This window comes from Hyaena hyaena, unplaced genomic scaffold (genome assembly GCF_003009895.1).
Source record: "Hyaena hyaena isolate Hyena2069 unplaced genomic scaffold, ASM300989v1 scaffold_775, whole genome shotgun sequence".
In the NCBI taxonomy this organism is placed as follows: Eukaryota; Metazoa; Chordata; class Mammalia; order Carnivora; family Hyaenidae; genus Hyaena; species Hyaena hyaena.
The window spans coordinates 825,308-846,927 of record NW_024081400.1 but is presented as its reverse complement, the minus strand read 5'-3'; the positions used below and the strand labels follow the sequence as shown (position 1 = coordinate 846,927).

Here is a 21,620-nt window from a genome sequence, read left to right as displayed (position 1 = left end):
GGGTGGAGAATCGCAAATACCACTACAATTAGGAAATAAAATAACAAAGTCTCAACAAGAGAAACCAAGAGACACCACTCAAAGAACACTTCCTGAATGGTCAGGCCCTGGACAGTCAAAGAGCCCTCATTAATACAGCCGCAGCCGTAGGGGCAGAGTGCACAACAAGATTTTAAAATAAACAAAAGATAGAAAGCTAACCAAAATGACAAAACAGAAGAACTCTCCTCCAAAGAAATGCCAGGAAGAAATGCTAGCTAAAGAACTGCTCAAAATACATATCAGAGGACTCTAGATGTTGGCGAGGATGTGGAGACACGGGCGCCCTCCTACACTGCTGGTGGGAATGTAAACTGGTGCAGCCCCTCTGGAAAACAGTGTGGAGGTTCCTCAAAAAATTAACAACAGAGCTCCCCTATGACCCAGCAATAGTACTGCTAGGAATTTACCCAAGGGACCCAGGAGTGCTGATGCATAGGGGCCCATGGACCCCAATGTTCATAGCAGCACTCTCCACAACAGCCAAAACATGGAAAGAGCCTAAATGTCTATCAACTGATGAATGGATCAAGAAGATGTGGTCTATATATACAATGGAATGGTTCAAGCCAGCTCAGAGCTTGGAGCCTGGTTCAGATTCTGTGTCTCCCTCTCTCTCTGACCCTCCCCTGATCACGCTCTCTCTCTCTCTCTCTCAGAAATTAAATATTTAAAACAAAAAGAAAAGAAATCATTGTTCCACTATATGCTAACTAACTTGGATGTAAATTTAAAAAATAAATTTAAAAACGTAAAAAAAAAAAAAGAAATTAAACATACATGACCTACTTGGTGAAGAGGTGATTACCCCACTGCTTCTCCTTATAAGAGTCCAGTTTGGCCTGCTCTTAAACCTGGAAAAAACCTGCCACGAGGTGAATGACTACGCCCTTAATGCTCTGGTTCCATCCACTGCAGCCCCCACATCCCGAATCCAATGTAACTGAGATTACTGACTCCACCTGATCAGCACCAGTAAGGATTTTGCTACTTTAGTTCTGGCTAATATGCTCTGTTCAATGCCTATTTCCACAGCCCCTTAGGTGCAGGTGACCTTCGACTCTGAACGGACACAGGAGACTTATTTATCCAGGCTACTCATGGGTACCTCACCAGCTCTGCCATGCACGGTCTTGCAGGTAACGTCTTAACTGCGTGCACCTTTCTCGAGGAGCACTGGTCTGACATTACAATGTCCTCCTCCAGGGAGGCTCATGTGACACATTCACTAAGGACAAAGCACTCAGAAAGGAGCTCACAAAGAGAGGATGGGCCATTACTCCGCATGGGGGGGGCAAAGCCAGACACCTTGGCAAATTCCTAAAAATTATTTTGGCAAACCAAGGGCATCTCCATCCTCGACACTGTCAGAAAACAGCCACGGACTCTCAGCACCCACACTGTTAATGAACTATTAATGGAAGCCCAACACCTTGCAGTCCTTTTTTGGATTCTGGAAGCAACACAGTCCTCCTCTGCACATTTGACTTAAGCCCATTTACGCTGCCACTTGCAAAGAAGCCTGCCTTAAACGGACACCTCCCACAAAAGACTCTACAATCTGTCCAAACTAAGGTCCCCCCTCCCCCAGTCCCCTTGGCTATGTAGGGAGCCCCCTTGACAGTCACTGAGTGAACAGTAATGGACTCTGTATACTTCGTGGGTGGTATGACCACCATACTACATGATGGAGCTCAGCGGGATGTTTATGTCCCTGCTAAAGGGACACTTAACACACCCAACAGTCAGCGAAAGTGGTCAAACTTTAGGCTGCCATTTTAGCACTGGATGCTCTGGTCAGCAAGTGGCTCCATCTGCACCTTTTACAAACTGCTGAGCCACTGCCCAGGAGCTGTTCCAGAACTTTTAGGTTAAGGAGCCGGGTGCTCTTGCCTCAGGGACACCCAAAATAGAGCTCAAAGCCACAGATGTCTCCACATGCACTGAGGCCACGATACCAGGCCTCACTGGGACACTGCTTGTCCTCCTTGCTTTCCAACATGACAGGTTGGGGCCAGCCTTCATTTTGCTTCTCAGGACACACAGCGCCGACTCTACAGGAAGGACTCAAAAAACTCCCACCTCGTCTGCAGACCCAGAGCAGCCAGAAGAAATGAGAGACACACCGGTGTCCTCAAACAACCCCTATTTAAGCTATAAGGTGGAAAATAAGCTCCCCAGCGGGGGTGGGAGGTTGATTACTGTGGTATTGACTTGACTGATTTTTCTTTTTTGAGAGAGAGGAGGAGTGGGAGGGGCAGAGGGAGAGAGAGAATCCCAAGCAGCCTCCACTGAGCACAGAGCCCGACACGGGGCTTGATCCCACACTCTGGGATCATGACCCGAGCCAAAATCGAGAGCTGGACACCTAACGGACTGAGTCAGCCGTCAGTCCCTGGCACTGATTTTAACCTGGATGTATGCTCCTGGGGATACACGCTCTCTGCACCCCAACACAAGCCCTTCCACTACCTTTACTGGCTGCAGTGGGGAATCCTTTTAGTTCACCACGGGGCTCTCTCCCTCCATGTCAAGAGGCTGCTTCCCGGGGCGCCTGGGTGGCTTACTCGGTTAAGCGTCTGACTTTCGCTCAGGTCATGATCTCGCGGTTCGTGGGTTCGGGCCCCGCGTCGGGCTCTGTGCTGACTGCCAGCTCAGAGCCTGGAGCCTATTTCAGAGTCTGTGTCTCCCTCTCTCTCTGACCCTCCCCTGCTCACGCTGTCTCTCTCTCTCTCCTAGAAATTAAAAAAAGAAAGAAAAAAAAAAAAGAGGCTGCTTCCCTTGCTGTGGGGCGAGGGCACTTTGCCTGCTCTCTAAAAGTCCCCGTCAGGGGCGCCTGGGTGGCTTAGTCGGTTAAGCGTCCGACTTTCGCTTAGGTCATGATCTCGCGGTTCGTGGGTTCGAGCCCCGCGTCGGGCTCTGTGCTGACTGCCAGCTCAGAGCCTGGAGCCTGTTTCAGTCTGTGACTCCCTCTCTCTCTGACCCTCCCCTGCTCACGCTATCTCTCTCTCTCCTAGAAATAAATAAAATATTTTAAAAAAAATAAAATAAAATAAAATAAATAAAAGTCCCCGTCACCACCAAGATTTAAGTTGGTGTCACGGTATCAGGGGGCCAATGTGATATGAGGCCTGAAACTGGCAGCACTATGTGCTGTGACACGCGGGGAAAGCAGGAAGGCCACAGGAACCTAACCGCAAGTTGCACGCCGCTTGTCCCCAATGCTTCTTACCCCCGAGGAGCAGGCTCCATCTGCTTCCCTGCCAGCCTGTGGAGGAGGAGACACCCTCCTGCAGAACACCCCCCCCCATAGCACACAGGGCTCCCCGAGCCCCTATAGGCTCATTCTGCTCCCAAGTGCTCCCTTCTGGGCCCCCTGCTAGGAGTACATGTAGCAATTAATCACCTGCTGTATGTCTCAAGTGCAAGGCCGGATGCCCTCTGTTTGACCACCCCCAGCCCGATGATGGGGGGCCACCGTCACCAAGGCTCGTTCCCTGTGGCTCTCGGTCCAGGCCTCACTCCCTGCCCTCACATCACTCTCCACGCACTTGCTTCTCCCTCCTGCCAGCCCCTCGCCCTGCTGCCTTTCTGGACGGCTCCACGTCTCGGCTAAGGCACCATCCCTGCCAGTCCCTTCCTCCTCTTTACCCCCACCTCCACCTCCACGGGGCCCACGCCTCCTGACCACTCTGCCAACCAGCGTGACGTCCGTGGACCACCAGTCTGAACTTCTGCTGTATGTAATGCAAAGAGACCAGATTCATCACAAAGAAGGGGGTTCTTTCTTCTTCCTTGGACACATTCCCCAAACCCTGTAACATATGCTGCCCTGTGTGGGCACCCGGGGGGCTGAGAACTGTAGGCGAGGCAGCTTCTGTTTCTGGGGAGAACACACGCACAGAGCCTTAAAAGAAAGAGTATGAATCTCACTACCTAAAAAAGTAAAAATAAATGCAAAATAAACAGGCGCGCAACAAAAAAACCACCAAAAGCAAAGTCAACACATAAAGAGAAAAATGAGAAACATATTTATAATCCATAGCACAATTAAAGGCCCAATTCCTATAACGTATAAGCCCTCAGGCGCCAGTAAAAGACGAACCACTCCATAAAAATACAGGCAGAGAATAGAAGCAAATATCCAGACATTCGACTTCACTTGCTAATGTAAGAAAAGCAAATCGCACCACCAGGGACCTAACAGGAGGCCCTCGAGAATGTTCCTCAAGGGTCCCTGCCTCCTGCACTGGCACGCAGCGTAATCCCTTCCCCTGGAGCGTGGGCTGAACTCAGTGACTTGCTTCCAGCCAAGAGAAGAAAGATGCTGCTTCTGCGGTAAGATTTACAAAAGGCAGTGGTTTCTGTCTTGCAAGCAGACTATTTCCTTCTTAGGCCGCACGCTTTGATGACGCTGCCGGGCTGGAGACGTCCAGTGAGGAAAGAACTGCGGGGTGGTCTCTGGGCAACATCCAGCCAGGAACTGAGGCCCTCAGTCCAACAACCTGCTGGGAGCTGAATCCCTCCCTCGACCGTACGAGCACCCTGGGGTGACGCCACGGCTGTCCAGACGTCAGCCTCCTGAGAGATCTGGAAGCAGAAAGCGTAGGTCTCCCGGATTCCTGGCCCACGGCTCCCATGAGGTAATAAGCGAGTGCCATTTTAAGCTGCTAAATTTGGGGATGACATGTTGCATAGTAATAGAAGCTAATACGGTGTACAAGGAAATGCAATTTCCCATCTATCGGATTGTTAAAGATCAAAGAGTTCACTGAAAATAAAGTACATTGCTGAGTGCTGGCATCTGCACTGTCGTGCTGGAGGGAGCATAACTGGTCCCACCCCCAGGGTGGGCGATTCGGTGACCCTATCAAATGCATGACCTTCCGAGCCAGCACTTGTACTCGCAATGGGTACCCCACTCATTTACTCCGGCGTGTAGCCAACATCAAGACTGTTCACTGCAAGGGCCGGCAGGGGCCTCAGTAGGTAGTCACCCTGACTCCTGATTTTGGCTCAGGTCATGATCTCACGGTTCGGGAGGTCAAGCCCCAAGTTGGGGGCTTGTCTCTCCCTGCCTCTCTCTCTCGGCCCCTCCCCTGCTCTCTAAATACATACATACATACATACACACACAAATTTTTTAAAAAAGATTACTTACTGCAGCTTTTCATTAGTAAGACTATTTTAAAGTGCTGTTATGAGCTGAATCATGCCCCTCTTCCCCAAACCGCAGTCCTAACCCCCAGCACCTCAGGATGTGACTGTATTTCAGGGCCTTTAAAGAGGTATTACATTAAAATGAGGTCATAAGGGTGGGCCTTAGCCCAATATGACTGGTGTCCTTACAAGAAAAGGAAATTTGAACGCAGACACGCACAGAGGGATGACCATGTGAGGCCATCTCCACGCCATAGAGCAGCGTAGGAAGAAACCAGCCCTGAGGACACCTTGATTTCAGACTTCCAGCCTCCAGAACGGAGAGAAAACAACGCTCTGTTGTTTAAGCTGCTCAGTCTATGGTCTTCTGTTATGGCAGCCCTAGCAAACTAAAAATTAAGTTTGAAAGCGCATCAGAAGGGAAATGGTTAAATAAATTCTGGTATATTTGTATGCTGGAATACTGAATGACCATTTTTTAAAAAGGGACACTTTTAATGCATCTATAAAGATTACTGTAAGGTGAATATATTGTTTAGTGAATATACTGTATACTAAACTATGATGTGAAAAAAGCAAAAGTCAACAATTTGTCTATGCCAAAACTTGAAAGAAAGAGTGAGCAAAATGTACAGAGACATATGAACAGATATAGACATTTGTTTGTACATGCATAAAATATCTTTAAGAGAAAACACAACCAACTGGGGCCCCGTGGCTGCCTCTGTATAGACGGGGGACCTCGTCCCTGTGCATATTTGTGAACCTTTGGAACCGTGAATCACAGCCTCTATTCTCAGGGAGTTCACATTCAAACCAGGGAGAGCATCAGATCAGTGCACATGGTAAAAGGAAATGGCAAATATCCCAACATCCAAAGAAGGTGGCATGCTGGCGGGGCCAGCACCTCAGGAAAGGCTCCACGAAAGGCTGTCCATGTGAAACGGGGTGGGAAGGGTGAGGGGAGGCCTCTTCCCTTGGGGTTGGCGGGAAGGAAGGCACAGGGAGGGGGCAGCCTACGTGAGGCCGGAAGTTACCATGCAGCGGACAGATCTCTGTCCAGTGCCGTTGGGTTTAGACAGCTGAGCCAGCGTGGCACCACTGCCCGTTTTCACCTTTCCCGAACGAACCCAACTGTACACAGGAACCCATCCACAGCGCAGGGGACCTTCTCCTCGCTTCAGTCAAGCCAAGCCAATGATGGCCATTCCATTCCTTTGCCAGTTTTTGGCTTCCAAGTAGGACATGTCCAAATCTGCCAGTGACAAGTTGGGGAGTTTTACTGGGGGTGCCCAGGAAAGGTTCCCTGTGCTTAAGACGGAGGAACCAGTGGCACCTGGTGGCTCAGCATCCGACTCTGGGTTTCAGCTCAGGTCATAATCTCACAGTTTGTGGGACCAAGCCCCACACTGGGCTCTGCACTGACAGGGTAGAGCCTGCTTGGGATTCTCTCTCTCTCCTTCCCTCTTCCCCTCCCTGCTCACTCTCTCTCTCTCTCTCTCTCTCTCTCTCTCTGTCACACTGCATGTGACAGAACGTCAACGACTATAGGAATAACAGGCTTCCGTACTAACTGTAACCAGCGCTTCACAGACCACGTAACCGCCTTCTGGGCCCGGTTCTAATGTACAGAAGAGAAAACAGGGGAGCAAAGAGCAACTTGTGCAAGTGACGAAGGTCAGACTCAAACCCAGGTAGACTAGCTCCAGAGTCCGGGCTCTCAAGCAATTCAGTTCACCATTATACTGCCTCTCCATATATAATTTATAAACCCGCATGTGTACACTCGAAACCAATGTGCGAATGTTTGGGGGTGATATGCATGGGTGTATGTACAAATATGTAAGTGGGAGGTGTGTATAGGGTACCTGCCCCAGTGACACCATACTGGCAGGAGCACTCAATAAAATAGGCATCTTGAAAATCAGTGGTACCGAGGATGGACTGCGGGGAACAGCACCTGAAGTGAGGAGGGCGGTGAGGAGGCCGGGGTGAGGTGCTCTGGAGGCTACAGCAGTGCTGACTGACCACGTAAAGAAGGCTGTGGGCTAGGTTGGGGCGCCTGGGTGGCTCAGTCGGTTAAGCGTCCGACTTTCACTCAGGTCATGATCTCGTGGTTCGTGGGTTCAAGCCCCGCGTCGGGCTCTGTGCTGACTGCCGGCTCAGAGCCTGGAGCCTGTTTCAGTCTGTGACTCCCTCTCTCTCTGACCCTCCCTTGCTCACGCTGTCTCTCTCTCTCTCTCCCAGAAATAAATAAAACATAAAAAAAAATTAAAAAAAAAAAAAGAATGCCATTCAGGGGCGCCTGGGTGGCTTAGTCGGTTAAGCGTCCGACTTTCGCTTAGGTCATGATCTCGTGGTTCGTGGGTTCAAGCCCCGCGTCGGGCTCTGTGCTGACTGCCGGCTCAGAGCCTGGAGCCTGTTTCAGTCTGTGACTCCCTCTCTCTCTGACCCTCCCCTGCTCACGCTGTCTCTCTCTCTCTCTCCCCTAGAAATAAATTAAAAAAAAAAAAAAAAAAAAAGGCTGTGGGCTAGGTCACCAGGACAAAGGAGAGGGCTGAGGGGTCTGGAAGGCACAGAGAGACCAAACATGGGGGCAGGGACTGCATCAGCCCGGGACAGAGGCTCTGCTTTAAGAGACAGCCACCCTGGGGCCGGGCAAGGTGGACTCTGGGGCGAGCTGGCGGTCACTGGTGCTGTGAGGTCATGAGGAACCAGACAGCTGGGTACCGGAAGGGTCTCTGAGGACTCCAGACAGGCCAGGGCAAAGCAGGCGATGGAATGCAATGGAATGGTGGGGACCGGCCAGCCAGAGAACACGGCCCCCTAGATGTGGCTGCGACCACCGGCTGTGCTGTGAGAGAAGTGGGCCAGTGCTGTGAGAGCTGCCAAGTTTTCAAGAGAAAAGAGAAATTCAGACTTCAAATTTTTTTTTTTTAATTTAGGGGCGCCCGGTGGCTCAGTCGGTTAAGCGTCTGACTTCAGCTCAGGTCTTGATCTTTTGGTTTTTGTGTTTGAGCCCCACGTCAGGCTCTGTGCTGGCAGTGGAGAGCCTGCTTGGAATTCTCTCTCTCTCTCCGCCCCTCCCCAACTCGCTCTCAAAATAAATAAACAAAAGTTTTTTGTTTTTTGTTCTTTTCATTTCAACCACCAGCCTTACTGCTAAGTGGTAGAACTGGGACTTAAATCTATGAGGGGCAGGGCCTAAGTTCCCAGGCACAGAGTCCCTGGAGCGCTGAGTGAGGCACGGCCCAGGAACTGTCACAGACGTCAGCCCCGCCTCTCCCTGCCTGCCTCACTCTAAGCCTCTGTTCTCCGCTGACTGCTAACTAATAGGAGAGACCCAGCCAGTTAGGACCTGGAATATTCACAGGTACTCTGCCTTTCCAGGGGGGACTTCTGAAGACCACACCAACGAAAGGAATGATGGTAGAAGAACAGGAAAGGCAGGGCACCTGGGGAACTTCTTTGTCTGACGGCTAAGTCCCAGCTCCTCACTCTGTCGCTGGCAGGGCTGCCGCCCCTCCACGAGTGATGACAATGTAGTGTCGGGCCAGCCGACCGGAGAACGTCCTCCCTCAGGGGACAGTCACTGCAAGCGGAGTGGACGCCTGGCATCGGGATCACTTTTTAGAGACGGATGTGGACATTGGCAGAGAGCTCTCTTTTTTCTAAGAACGTACGTACTGAGTTAAAATTAAATGCCAAGGGCCATCTTCGTGTCTAGGTACAGAATCCTATCTGAAATAAGACCTAGATGAGCGGGAGAGAAAAAGCCAGCACCCTGAGAATCATTTAAGCCATGCCGGAAAGCAAACCCCTTACGAATTTCAATGATATGAGCTAATTAGTTGTCTTTTTAAAGCTTAACCTGGGTTAAATTTAGTCCCGGTTACCAGTAACTAAAAGAATCTTGCCCCACTTGTAGAAAGTGGTATTTAAGAAAGGGAGGCCCTGCCCCTTATCCCCCAAGCTGAACTCAAAGTATAGGGGCCTCCTCTTCACAGATGGCCTTCCGTGGTGCGCCCACCACCACCATTCCCATTTATTTCCCTCTTACCTGGAAATAGTTCAAAAGCACACCAGCCCCGGACAGTCCCAGCCCTGCAAACAGGAAGGGCACCATCACCTCAAGGCCAATGGACAAGGCAGTCTCCTTGCTGAACTCAGAGCCCAGGGGTTTAGGGACCACCCTGTGGCTCTCAGACACAATCGCAGGTCCATCCTCTGAGCCTCCGGAGAGTCTTCCAGGGCTGAAGGTGTGTGGCAGAGCCAGCTCCTCTGGCCTCCGCTGTCGGGTCTCTGTCCCATCCATGTGAGCAGAGCTGAGCCCCCGGCAGCCTTACCCTGGGAGACACAAAGGACAGTGGCTGATCAGCAGAGTTCCTGACTCCTGTACTGCTGATACCCTGTAAGCCCCCAGGCCCTTCTGTCCAGCAGAGGCTGGACACATTTAGTCAATCAACAGCCCCTTGCTCGGGGCCTACTCCACAGAGTCTCCTACAACCGCAATTTAAACAGTTTTTCTTTACTATGCACATGTTTGAGAAAAATAACATATCACAGAAGAGAGCAGTAAGTATTTATGAATCAGAGTCAGCAAATCTGGTGGTATAGGGAACTCTGAAAATCGGTTCCTCACCAGAAGAACAAGAGAGCTAGCAAAAAATGTCAGAATCCACTTTTTCAGAACTCTGGAAATTAACCAAAGGCTTGGAGCAATGCAGGAGTAGTTATTTTTTTTAAAATGCTGAATTCTCAGCAAGAACGGCAACATTGTTGTGTCCATGGTGTTTGTGATGCTTTAAATGGGCCTTAGACCCACCCCTGCTCTCCGGCTCCAGACCACCCTTAAAATCCAACAGTCTGGAGAGAGCAGAATGGGCTGGAGCTCTTTCAAAGCCTCATTCTCAAAGAATTGTCATTATTTGACCTATCAGGTGGCTCACTGGAAAATGCCACTTACAGGCTATCTGTATCTCACCTGACTTATTTTTTTAATTTTTAACGATTATTTATTTTTGAGAGACAGACCGTGAATGGGAAAGAGACAGAGAGAGGGGCACAGAAGCCAAAGCACCTCCAGGCTCTAAGCTGTCAGCCCAGCACCTGACGCAGGGCTCGAACCCATTAACCGTGAGATCATGACCTGAGCCCAGGTCAGCAGCTTAACCAACTGAGCCATCTCAGTGCCCCTCACCTGACTTATAAAATTCACTTAGTGTAAAAAGCCTTCTCCTTGGGGGACATTTGTTGAAAACAGTTATATGCACTTCACAGGTGCCTGAGGCAGTGGGTTACAGCTGGGGTAAATAATACAGAAACCAAAAGCTTAAAGCAAAAGCTGGGGAATGAGATGCCTAAATTTTGAAAAGGTTCTAAAAATTCCTAGGAATCTAGAAGGCCACTCATAGTGAGCTTGGCATATGCTCAGGGAAGGGCTGAGAAGGCCCGAAGCTCTGATCTGGGGGCTCTGCAGAAGCAGAAGGTGATGGCTAAGGCAGGACTGTTAATGACAGCACTACTTGCCCCAACATGCACAGAGCCTCCAGGCAAAGACTGGGGCACTCATCAGTTCCACTCATGGCATTTAAGGAAATCTCTAACCAAGTGTTAGCTGACCACAGAGTCCTCGGTGGCTAAGTACACTACAGAATACGAGCAAAGAAGTCACTTAGAAAAGTCACTAAAGCAACAACAGCCACAGAAAGCAACAATAACAAGAAGCCCTGAGACATATTTCCAGAGTCGTCATATTCTAGAATCTTAAGCGTCAAGTTTTCAACAAAAAATAGGAGGCACACAAGAAAACACGATACTATGATCGATGCATGGGGAAAAAGCAATTAATAAAAAATGTCCTGAGGAAGCCCAGATTTTGGACTAACTACACAAAAATCTGAAATCAGCTATTTCAAATATGTTCAAAGAACTTAAACAGGGGCGCCTGGGTGGCTCAGTCGGTTAAGTGCTCGGCTTCAGCTCAGGTCATGATCTCACAGTTCCTGGGTTCGAGCCCCGTGTCAGGCTCTGTGCTGACAACTAGCTCAGAGCCTGGAGCCTGTTTCAGATTCTGTGTCTCCCTCTCTCTCTGACCCTCCCCTGATCCTGCTGTCTCTCTCTCTCTCAGAAATAAATTAAAAAAAAAATTTTTTTTAATGTAAACAAAGAACTTAAACAACCATCCCTGAAGAACTAAATTAAGTACAAAAACGAAGTCTCACCAAAATGGAGAATATCAAGATGGAGATAAAAACTATTTTAAACAAGCACCAAATCAAAATTCGGGAGTTGTAAAATATAATGGCCCTAGGGGAGTGCAACGGCTGGTCGGAGCAGGGAGAATAAAGAACCACTGAACTGAAAGCCACGTCAACAGAAAGCATCCAATCTTTAGAACAGAAGGAAAACAGAATGAAGAAAAATGAACAAGCCTCAGGGCCCCTGGGACAGCATCAAGCACGCCAGCACGTATGACGGGAGTCTCTGAAAGGAATGAAAGAATGAAGGGGTCCAAAAGAGTATTTAAAGACAATGGGCAAAAGCTTTCCAAATATGATCAGACAAACTCCCATAGTCAAGAAGCTCAACAGATGACAAGTAGAATACAAGAACACAGAGATCCACCACAAGACACATTATCAATCTGCCGAAAGTCAATGGCAGAGAGAGAATCTCGAAAGCGGGGAGAAGCAACTCTTCACGCACAAGGGCCCCTCAGGAAGATTAACAGCTTCGTTCTCACTGGAATCCATGGAGGCCAGAGACAGTGGGATGACATGATCAGAATGCTGGAAGAATAAGACCTTCAACCAAGAGTTCTGATAAGGAGAAAAAGGATCCTTCAAAAATGAAAGACAAGGGGCGCCTGGGTGGCTTGGTCGGTTAAGTGTCCGACTTTCGCTTAGGTCATGATCTCGCGATTCGTGGGTTCGAGCCCCGCGTCGGGCTCTGTGCTGACTGCCGGCTCAGAGCCTGGAGCCTGTTTCAGAGTCTGTGTCTCCCTCTCTCTCTGACCCTCCCCTGCTCACGCTGTCTCTCTCTCTCTCCTAGAAATAAATAAAACATTAAAAAAAAATTAAAAAAAAAAAAAAAAGAAGATGCTCAACATCCATTGTTGGGAAAATGCAAGTCAAAAACACGTAAGACACCACTTAGCATAATGTTTTCAAGGTTCATCTACGTTGTTATATGAATGACTACTTCATTCCTTTTTATGGCCAAATATGGATAGAACACATTTGGCTTATCTGTTCACCAGGTGATGGGTGCTTGAACTTTTTTTACTTTTTTGCTTATTATATGAACATACATATGCAGGTCTTTGTGTGAACATGTATCTTCTGTTCTCCTGAATTATACACTTTGAAGGGGTGAATTTTATGGTACGTGATTTGTATCTCAATAAAAAAATCCATGACTTATTTATGCAATAAGGTCAGGAAGCAGAACACTAGCAGCTTCCCAAGCTCTCTGAGCCCCTAACGACAACCCTTAGGCCCTATCACAGGGGACAACTGTCCAGCCTCTGGAGAGAATCACTCCTCAGTTTCTGTCTCATCCTTATTTAGTGTTACCAACTAAGAGTTCGGCCCTAAACAATGGTGTTTTGCTTACTCTGCAATTTAGATCAATAAAGTCACATTCCACTTATTCTTCTCAGGTCTGGCGTCTTTCACCTGACGTTAAGATTCTTACATTCAGGGGCGCCTGGGTGGCTTAGTTGGTTAAGCGTCCGACTTTCGCTTAAGGTCCTGATCTCGCAGTTTGTGGGTTCGAGCCCCACATCGGGCTCTGTGCTGACTGCCGGCTCAGAGCCTGGAGCCTGTTTCAGAGTCTGTGACTCCCTCTCTCTCTGACCCTCCCCTGCTCACGCTGTCTCTCTCTCTCTCTCTCCTGGAAATAAATAAAACATTAAAAAATTTAAAAAAAAAAAGATTCTTACATTCAGCCATGCTGTGGAACCACAATCCATCTATTCTACTCCTGAAGGGCCATCCCCAAGTACTCTCCTTTCCAAAATAAAAATAACCTGATTGCTCCTTAACACAAAACTAATGGGTTCATAAGAAATATAATTTAGATAGCACAAAAGGATATAAATGAGGAAGTTTAAACCACTGACAATGTTACTGCCCCCAAACAACTAATGCTCTTTCTACTATATATGCTTCCAGTGTGTGCACACACACACACACACACACACCCACGCGCGCATGCCATTTTTTTTTAAATCAATGTCCTAGATCCTGGGTAGTTTTATTTAATAAAATGTATACATCTGCCCACCCCTATTTTTAGCACAGATATAATTTTTATGTAATTTCAAGGTCATCCTTGACAGTTCGCCCAGTGGTTGGTAAAACCTTTCTTTCCAGAGGATTGATACACGGAGGAAGAGCAGAGGAAAGCACACAGCAGGGACAAGTCGCTACGTGTTTGAACTCCGACCCAGCCCAAGGCCACTGGAACCCCCTCCCCAATGGCAGGGGGCCGGGGCCCTGCACTGTGTGCGGCAGTTTTATTAAGTCAGCAGAGATGCTGGGCCCGTGGGGACAGCCCGAGCCGTGAGCAGTGAGGAAGCAGGACACGGGAAGCCTCACATCTTCGGGGCCACCTCTGAAGGTAGGAAGGGTCCGCGCACACGAGGCTACAGAACCTGGGCGAAGGCAGGCTTTGCTCAGCTCAAAAGGCCATAAACTACCAGAAAAACAATGGGAATTATGTTTTCCAACAGGACTCGACCCTCCTGAAGGCTCTGCAGCCGCCCAGCAGCAGGACAGGAAAGGTCCGCTCCTCTTGCTACAGAGGAAGCTCCCGGGCTCCTGCCCTGGTCCTGTCCCTACAGAGCTCACCCTCACCTGGTTGCGCCAGGCCCGGGTCACTCACTGGGACTGAGACCCACGCTCCCCCTTCCCAGTGGCTGGCTTGCCCTAGACCCTCCAAGCCTGAACCCTTGAGGCAAACCAACCAACCCTTTATAAATCCCCCACATTCTGTGCAGCAACACTGGTAACCTGAGTCAGGCCCACACAGGAGGCCTGGCCACAGTGGGGAGGCGGGGAATGGGGCCGGGGGGAGGGGAAGGGTCGCAGTCCGACCACCCCTGGGAGCTGATGCGGGAAGCCGAGGCAGAAGGAGACGGCACAACTGAATTTCCTCACACCCTGCAGCCCGCTGACAGTGACTTGAGGCTGGCAGACTAACTGTTTCTCCAGGAGCCCCTGCTGTCTTCATGCTAATGCTTTACTAGAAGGAAAATAAACCTTAGACTGAAAATGGCTAGGCCTCCAGTACCCTGTGAGTCTTCTTCAGCATATGAAAATCTCACTGGAAATTGCCCTGGACTTCACCTCCCCCAGTCTCTCCTCATGGTCCCCGTGCTTCAATAAAATCACCTCTGTGCACCAAGACGTCTTCAAGAATTCTTGCTTGGCCGTCGGCTCCGGACCCCACGAGCCCCACCATCACCGCAAAAACCTCATCAGGAGCCACATACAGAACTGTCAATAGGGTCTCGGGTCCCCATTCTGCTATTCTGTGTGGCTCCCTTGGAAGCCAAGGGGGAAAGGACACTTAGGAGAACAGGGTTTGGGGGGGGGGGGAGGCAGTCCCTGGGTCCCTGCAGTGCCTCATCCTTAATCTCTTCTAAATAAATTAATAAATAAATAAGCACAGCTACCCAGGACCCATGCAGCAGTCCTTTATACCCTTTACCCTCACAAATCCCGGGAAGGTCTGTCACTGCCCCCATTGCACAGCAGAGGAGACGCAGGTTAAAGGTGATGAGACAGCCAGCCTCTCCCCTGGGCCCCGGAGCCCCCACCTTGGCCTTCTCAAGAACAAGCACCGGCAAGGGTCTCCTCTCCTGCCTTTTCAGTTTCTCCCCGCTCCCTCTGCGGGATCCTCTGACAAACAGGACCTTGCTCTAGAATCTGTCCCTCTAACAAGCTCCCCTGACCCCAAGCCATCCTCCAGCCTGCACCCCATTTTTCTCCTTCCCTTCAGGACACAACGAAAGAGACACGTCCCCACTGTCTCTATGTCCCTTGCCTCTGTGCTCAACACCCATCCGGCTCCTCCCTGCACACGTGGCCCTTGCCAAGGCCAGCAGTCACCCGCACAATGCCAAACAACCCCCACAGACCTCAGGGTGCCCAGCGTCTCAGCCAGGTTCACTATGGACTCGAGACTTGCCGGCCGTCGCCTCCCCACAAACTTGCTCCCGCAGTGCGCCGCCCACCCCTCCTGCGTGTGACTTTAGTCCCTGCTCCTTTTCATCTCTTCTCTTCCCTCCTGATAGGGTTCGGTCCAGCCTGCACAGAAGAGCTGCTGACCGTCAAGGACGACGCCCCGCTCTCATTCCCGAAACCGGCTGTGCTGGTGCTCGCCCCTTCCTGCTATATCCGCTGGAACTCTGACAAATACCTTCCTGCTAAAGCCCTTAAGACCTTCCAGCCACCTCCCCCGCATCAGACCCTCCTTTGGAGCTTTCCAGTATTCAGCACTCCTGGAACAGAGGCGATGTTAACGGTGCTGGGGCTGCTTCTGTTTCTCCTGGAGCTTAGTGTGTGCGCGGCAAGAAGCCTTTGACCGCCGAGGTGTCCGTATGTGAAGCATCCGTATCAAGGGCAGCTCCTAGCAAATCAGCCGAGGAGCCAGGGCCCCCACACCCATTAGGCTCCCCTTTCAGCAAGTCCTCGGGAACCCAGATCACGGACTGCCCGAGGGACTCTGCTTCTCCCTTCCCTGACCCCACCTCCCGCTCTCCTGTTTTACGCCGTCCGATAAACAGTGAACCCATGAAACCCTCGTTATCCCACCGCAGTGAATGCAGAGCCCCAGGCCCCGCACACCCTCCCTCTCTCTCTACCTGAGGCTGCACTGTGTGGCTGTGTGGCCCTCGAGCGTGCCGCGGACCCTCCAGGACCTGTGACTGGTAAATCTTGCTCTCCAAAGTTCCCTGACGATTTTGCCGAGGCGCTTCCTGCAATATCACAAGAACCGATCCAGGATCCACAATGGCTCCAGGCTCCAGGGAACCGGCTGGGGGCTCATCACGAGCAGCACAGGCCCAGCAGGCAGCCCTGGCCTGTAGCGTCACCGTGGAAAGCCCGAGATGACGTCACACCCTTCGTCTTCCAGCTTTGGGTTGCCAGGTTTCGCAGATAAAACGGGCCATACTTGTGCCGAAAAGCGCGAGTCCCTCTTTATCTCAACTTCTGTGTTTTATCTGGGGGCCTTCCAGGTTTCCAGGCACGCCTCGCTTGGTCCTGCTCTGCGGTGTCCTGCCTCCTTCCCTGGTGTGGCTCTCCCTCTGATCTCAAACGCTGACAGGCTCCCGTCGCTCGTCACCCCTCTTCTGTCTACAGCCTAGGTGTGTGGACCTCCGCCAGTGCCACAGGCTGAAGGAACAACGATCCGCGGCCGCCGCCACCCAGTCATGTCTCCCAGCTCGGCGCTCACCCCGGGATCCAGACACGGAGAGCCAACTTGGCACTCAGCGCTCCGGGAAGCGTGCCGGGGGCCCGAGTTCTAACACAGAGCTCCCAGTTTCCCCATTCTGCCTCTCAATCTCACCTTTCCCACGAAAGGCACCACGGCTTCCCAGCCAGTCAACACAGGAGGCGTGGATATAACAGAGAGGGCTTGGGGTACAGGAGGTGTGGGTATAATCCTCTGGATTTTATATGTACGTCTATACTGCTCAGACTGCTTCCCAATGGATGTGCACTATTAAAAAAAAAAAGAAAAAACACTTTTATTCTTTAGAGCAGTCTTCGGTTCACAGAGAAACTGAGAGGAATGTACACAGAGTTCCCGTTAACACCCGCCCCCCCCCCAACATCCCACATGAGACAGGAGCATGTTACAACTGACGACCCCACACTGGCACATCACCATCACCCCAAGTCCAGTTTACAGTAGGGGTCACTCCTGTGTTGTCCAGGCGATGGGTTTAGGCAAATGGATAATGACATGTATCCATCATTATATCATACGGAGCAGCTGCACGCCCTAAAAATCATCGGTGCTCCACCTATTCACCCCTCCCCTCCTTTGGTGCATCCATGATTCCTCATCCACTCATCAATAATATTTTGTCCCTTCCTTTTATGTGACGTGTTTTCTAGGCACCAAGAACACAGTGGAAAGCAAGACAGATAAAGGTCCTGCTCTGAGGAAATTTGTACTCGAGAGGCAGAGACAGAAATAAACAAGAGAAGCAAGAAGCAAACAAGATAAATGAACTACAGTGAATTGAGTGGGACTATCCTGGGAGAGCGCGGGGGAGGGTGAGGATGGAGGATCAAAGAAGGCACTAGTGAGTGGGTGACATTTGAAAGAACCCTAAACGATAAAAAAAAAAAAAAAGCCAAGTGCGCAGGGGCACCTAGCCGGCTCAGGCAGAAAACCATCCAGTTCCTGATCTCGGAGTTGCCAAGTCTGAGTCCCACACTGGGTGTAGTGATTACCAAAAAATACATAAAACTTAAAGGAAAAAAAAAGCCAACTGCGCAAAGATCTAGGGGAGGAGCCCTGCAAGCAGAGACCACAGCAAGTACAGAGGCACTGAGGGAGGGCATACTTGCTGCTTCCAAGGAAGGAAAGGCAAAGAGCCCGAGTCTGGCGGCCGGTCACGTAAGGTCTTACAGGCAGAGCAAGGCGTACATGCTTCCTCCTCAGCGGGACTGCTTATGTCTTCAAAAGACAACTCTGTTGTTTCCCCCACTAAAAGGAATCCGGGCCCCTGAGTGACCCCAGATGACCCCCGTGAAGCCAAACATACACCCCAGCAACCCACAGAACATTGAGAAATGATAAAGGACTGTCTTTTTAAGTCCTTAGGTTTTGCAGTGCTGTGTTATGCATCCAAAGATAACTGACCATGTTCCAGCTCTGTGATTTCAGTGACAGTTCAGCTGCCCTCCTCTGGGGGTGAGCTGAGGACTGCCAATGCGGGCGAGACATCTTAGCTGCCGTGACACTATGTACTTCAAGGATGGTTGGGTCCATAGCATCCAAACACTGAAGTCCACGTGAACTCTAACCTTCAAACAAGATGTATTTTTCTGGCTCTGACACTTCTAAAGGTAGTCAAAGCAACAAGACTTCCCCCTAGCCTGGGGCGTGCCCCCGTGTATCTCGGGCCCTCAGATCTTCATCTCTAATATTAGACTCAGAACAGGACTCCTGGAGGACAATGAATCCCATAATAACTTGGGGCAGGAGGAAAATCAAGACGGCTCGGGAACGTTCTGTGGTTGCTAGGAAATAAGATGCTTTCAAAGGTGTCGGAGGAGGGACTAAAACGACAAAGGAACAAAACTGTAAACCAACCACCACTGACGATCAGCGACAACTTCAGCATCTAATAACAACATAGCATAGGTACCACTTCACAGGTTGAATGTGCAAAGGACCATGAGTCCATTATGATATCAAAACAGAGAAGTTAGCCTAATACGAAATGTATGAAGCCAATAACGAATAAAATAAGACAGCAGACAAAACCAGCCACTAGTTAAAGTCAACAAAGGATGAGAGAGGTACAGCCTACTCGAGAATCCTTCCTTTGTGGACTTTAGTCAGCCGGGCTCTTTGTCAACTTGACCACAACAGCCATCGCTTCATGAAGACCCACGCACGTGAGCAGGAAGGAGTGGGAAACCTCACCAGTTGAAGGGCACAGATCAGACAAGATAACCAATTAGAAAGAGGCCCAAAGGGGCACCTGGGGGGGCTCAGTCGGTTGAGCGCCCAACTTTGGCTCAGGTCACGATCTCACAGGTGTGAGTTGCAGCCCCGCATCGGGCTCTGTGCTGATGGCTGGGAGCCCGGAGGCTGCTTCAGACTCTGTCTCCCTTCATCTCCGCCCCTCCCAGTCTTGCTCTTGCTCTCTCTCTCTCTCTCTCTAAAAATAAATAAACGTTTTTAAAAAAGAGGCCCAAAAGTGTTTACAAAAGCTAGGCAATTAGAGAAACATGAACCTCAGAGCTTCCTTCTCTCCTCCCAAAATGCGTAAAACCCTCAGGATGACACACTCATCTGAGGTGGGATTCACACAGAATACGAATGAGTTTCCAAACATGCCAAGAAACCAGGAGGGCACCAGGGGGCAAGGGCCAGCAGTCCAGCTAAACTGAAGGGTCCCCTGAATGCTGAGAAACAGGCCACGTCTCAAGGTGTAGGGCAGGGCTATGGGGACCGCAGGGAAGAGACGCAGGAGAAACGTGGGTGAGGGAAGCACGCTGAGGAATGCCCGCTAAAATCATCAAATGTGCATCAGAGGCCCAGCGCGGTCAGCACCCAGCAGGCATTCGCACCTACCCCGTGGGGCCTCCGTGACGTCACCCACCAGCAGGGACCTCACACCCCTGTGGATGGCGGTTAAGGGCACTCCGCTTCCTTGGGAACGTGGGAGAGTGTCAGAAGGAGAATGTGTTCAGATGTCACCTGCATCAACAGAAATGAGTGCAGACGAATACACCAGGCCCTGAAGGACAGGCCTGCTGGTGAGGGCGGCCCCTGTCAGGAGGCTAGGCTGTGGACGCAGGAAAAGCCTGTCCTGTAGCCCCGGGGGGGGGGGACGCTGGGGGGGAGGCAGGGGTTCCCGCCCAGCCTTTCCCCCAGAGGACACAACCTGGAGGCGGTGCCCCGGGACAGGCCCCGCAACAAAGAGCTACCCTGCCGAGGTGTCAGAGTGTGGCGGGAGGGCCCTGCATAGCCCGCGAGCTTTGGAGCCCCTTCCCCGGGCGCAGGCGGTGAGAGGGGCTGGGCAGGGGGACCACTGATCTTCCAGATGCCTCCCGGGAAGTCTGTCCCCGTCAGACTGAGGAGGACACTGATGCGGAGCCTCCCAGTGAGTCAGGGAGAAGCTGGCCTTGAACCTAGGGCCTCTGGGCACCCCAGTGCCAAGACATCAGGTCTGAGACCTGGTCACTAGCACCTCATACAAACTAGTGCTCACCCCAAGGCGAGAGACAGGGCCAGTCCTACCTATTCACTGGACAGCCAAAATGCTGGAATGAATCGGCTCCACTCAGCTGCCCACTACCTGGCTGTGAGGCCAATGTGCCTCTGGACTTTACCGGAGACCTGGCTCAGCAGGGGCGCCCCGGAGCCTGCCCGGAGGGTCTGAATCCCAGCTCTTCCCCTTCCTAGAGGCAGGTCCTTGGAAAAGTGAAACTTCTGTGTCTCATCTGTTAAATGGGGACAAGAGCAACAACTTCGCAAAGCTGTGAAGATTCAATGTAATGATGCGCTTGTCATCACGGGATACCTGGCTGGTCCCCACCCCCCACTTCAAACCCCTCAACGCTCTGACGTTTCAGACCAGTGCGTCTCAAACTCTAGCTGCATCAGGACACCTGGAGTACCCGCCTGGGTAGCTTCTGATCGGTGGGTGGGGGGCAGCAGGCCTAGTCAGCCAAGACAGTGGATGAGGGGGAGAGGGAGCCTCGGAAATACCTGGAGACCTGCCCAACCCTCAGTCTCCCACCCCCAAGGGCACCATACCCGCCTTGGGCCCTGGGTTTGTCTCCCTCCCTCCCGGGTCCATCACCCAGGACCCTGCCCTGGGCCCCTACCTGGCTACCTTCCCCGGCGCCCCTCTGCCCTAGGCCTCTCTGGGACCACTGTCTTCCCCCTTCCCCGGTTTACCTTACTTTCGCGTACTTCCAGGCGGCCCCCACGGGCTCCCACCCGACCCCCAGGCTCTGGGTTCACTTTGTCTTCCTGGTTGCCCAGGCCCCGGGCTTTCCGCCTGTGCCCCGCCCCGAGGTCCCCCTCTAACAGCCCTGGGTTGACTCCCTCTCCGGCGCACCCCACACCACGGGCCGCAACCCCAGCGCTTCCCCAGTGTGACACCCACCCCCGCTTTACACAGGGCTTCGCGCACCCCTGCCCGGGCCCGCTTGGGGCGCAGGCCCACGCTTACCGGATCCCCTCCCGCGCAGCTGCGCGCAGGGGGCGACCAGGCCACAGGGCTCGCGGTCAGGAGCGAACGTGCAAGGCCAGGTCTTCGGGCCAACGAGCCCGGCCGCCAGAGGACGCGGCGACCGCGCGCCGCGGGCGGGGCCTGGGCGGGGCGGGGCGGGGCCTGGGCGGGGCGGGGCCGGCCCTGGAGGCGGGGCCCTGACGCCCGGGCCCGGGGCCGGGGGGGGGGTGGGGAGGCCGGGAGGGGGCGGCCCCCGCCGCAAGGTCCGGCTGCCCAATCCCCGAGCGCGCCGGAAGGCAGGGCCGCGCCGACTCCGCCCCCGAGGCCCCGCCGCTTGGGTTTCGCGCGGATGCCTGGAGCCGGAAGTCGTTTCCGCGCTGGGCGAAGCCGAGCGGTGCCGGAGCCTCCGTTGCAGTCGGTGCTCGCGACAGCCCTGGGCGGGGGGTCGTGTGGGAGGCCTGGTTTACACAGAAGGAAACCG

At 51.9% G+C, this 21,620-nt stretch overlaps 1 protein-coding gene across 7 annotated transcripts in view; it reads right to left on the bottom strand.

Annotated features, from left to right (window-relative positions):
• SLC41A3 (solute carrier family 41 member 3) overlaps positions 1-21,274 on the bottom strand; it is an 82,860-nt gene extending 61,586 nt beyond the window's left edge. For 2 of the 7 annotated variants that reach the window (XM_039218520.1, XM_039218528.1), the window contains exons 1-2: positions 21,140-21,274; positions 9,260-9,546 (exon numbers count right to left, since the gene is read on the bottom strand). In XM_039218520.1, the coding sequence (XP_039074451.1) occupies positions 9,260-9,514 (255 nt within the window). In that variant the 5' untranslated portion in view covers positions 9,515-9,546; positions 21,140-21,274. Of the gene's footprint in view, positions 1-9,259; positions 9,547-12,816; positions 12,839-12,909; positions 12,949-16,072; positions 16,756-16,779; positions 16,933-19,530; positions 19,657-21,139 lie in introns of those variants that run through there. The other 5 variants (XM_039218522.1, XM_039218523.1, XM_039218521.1 and 2 more) reach the window with 5 other exon arrangements.
• Between the last annotated feature and the right edge of the window lie 346 nt (positions 21,275-21,620).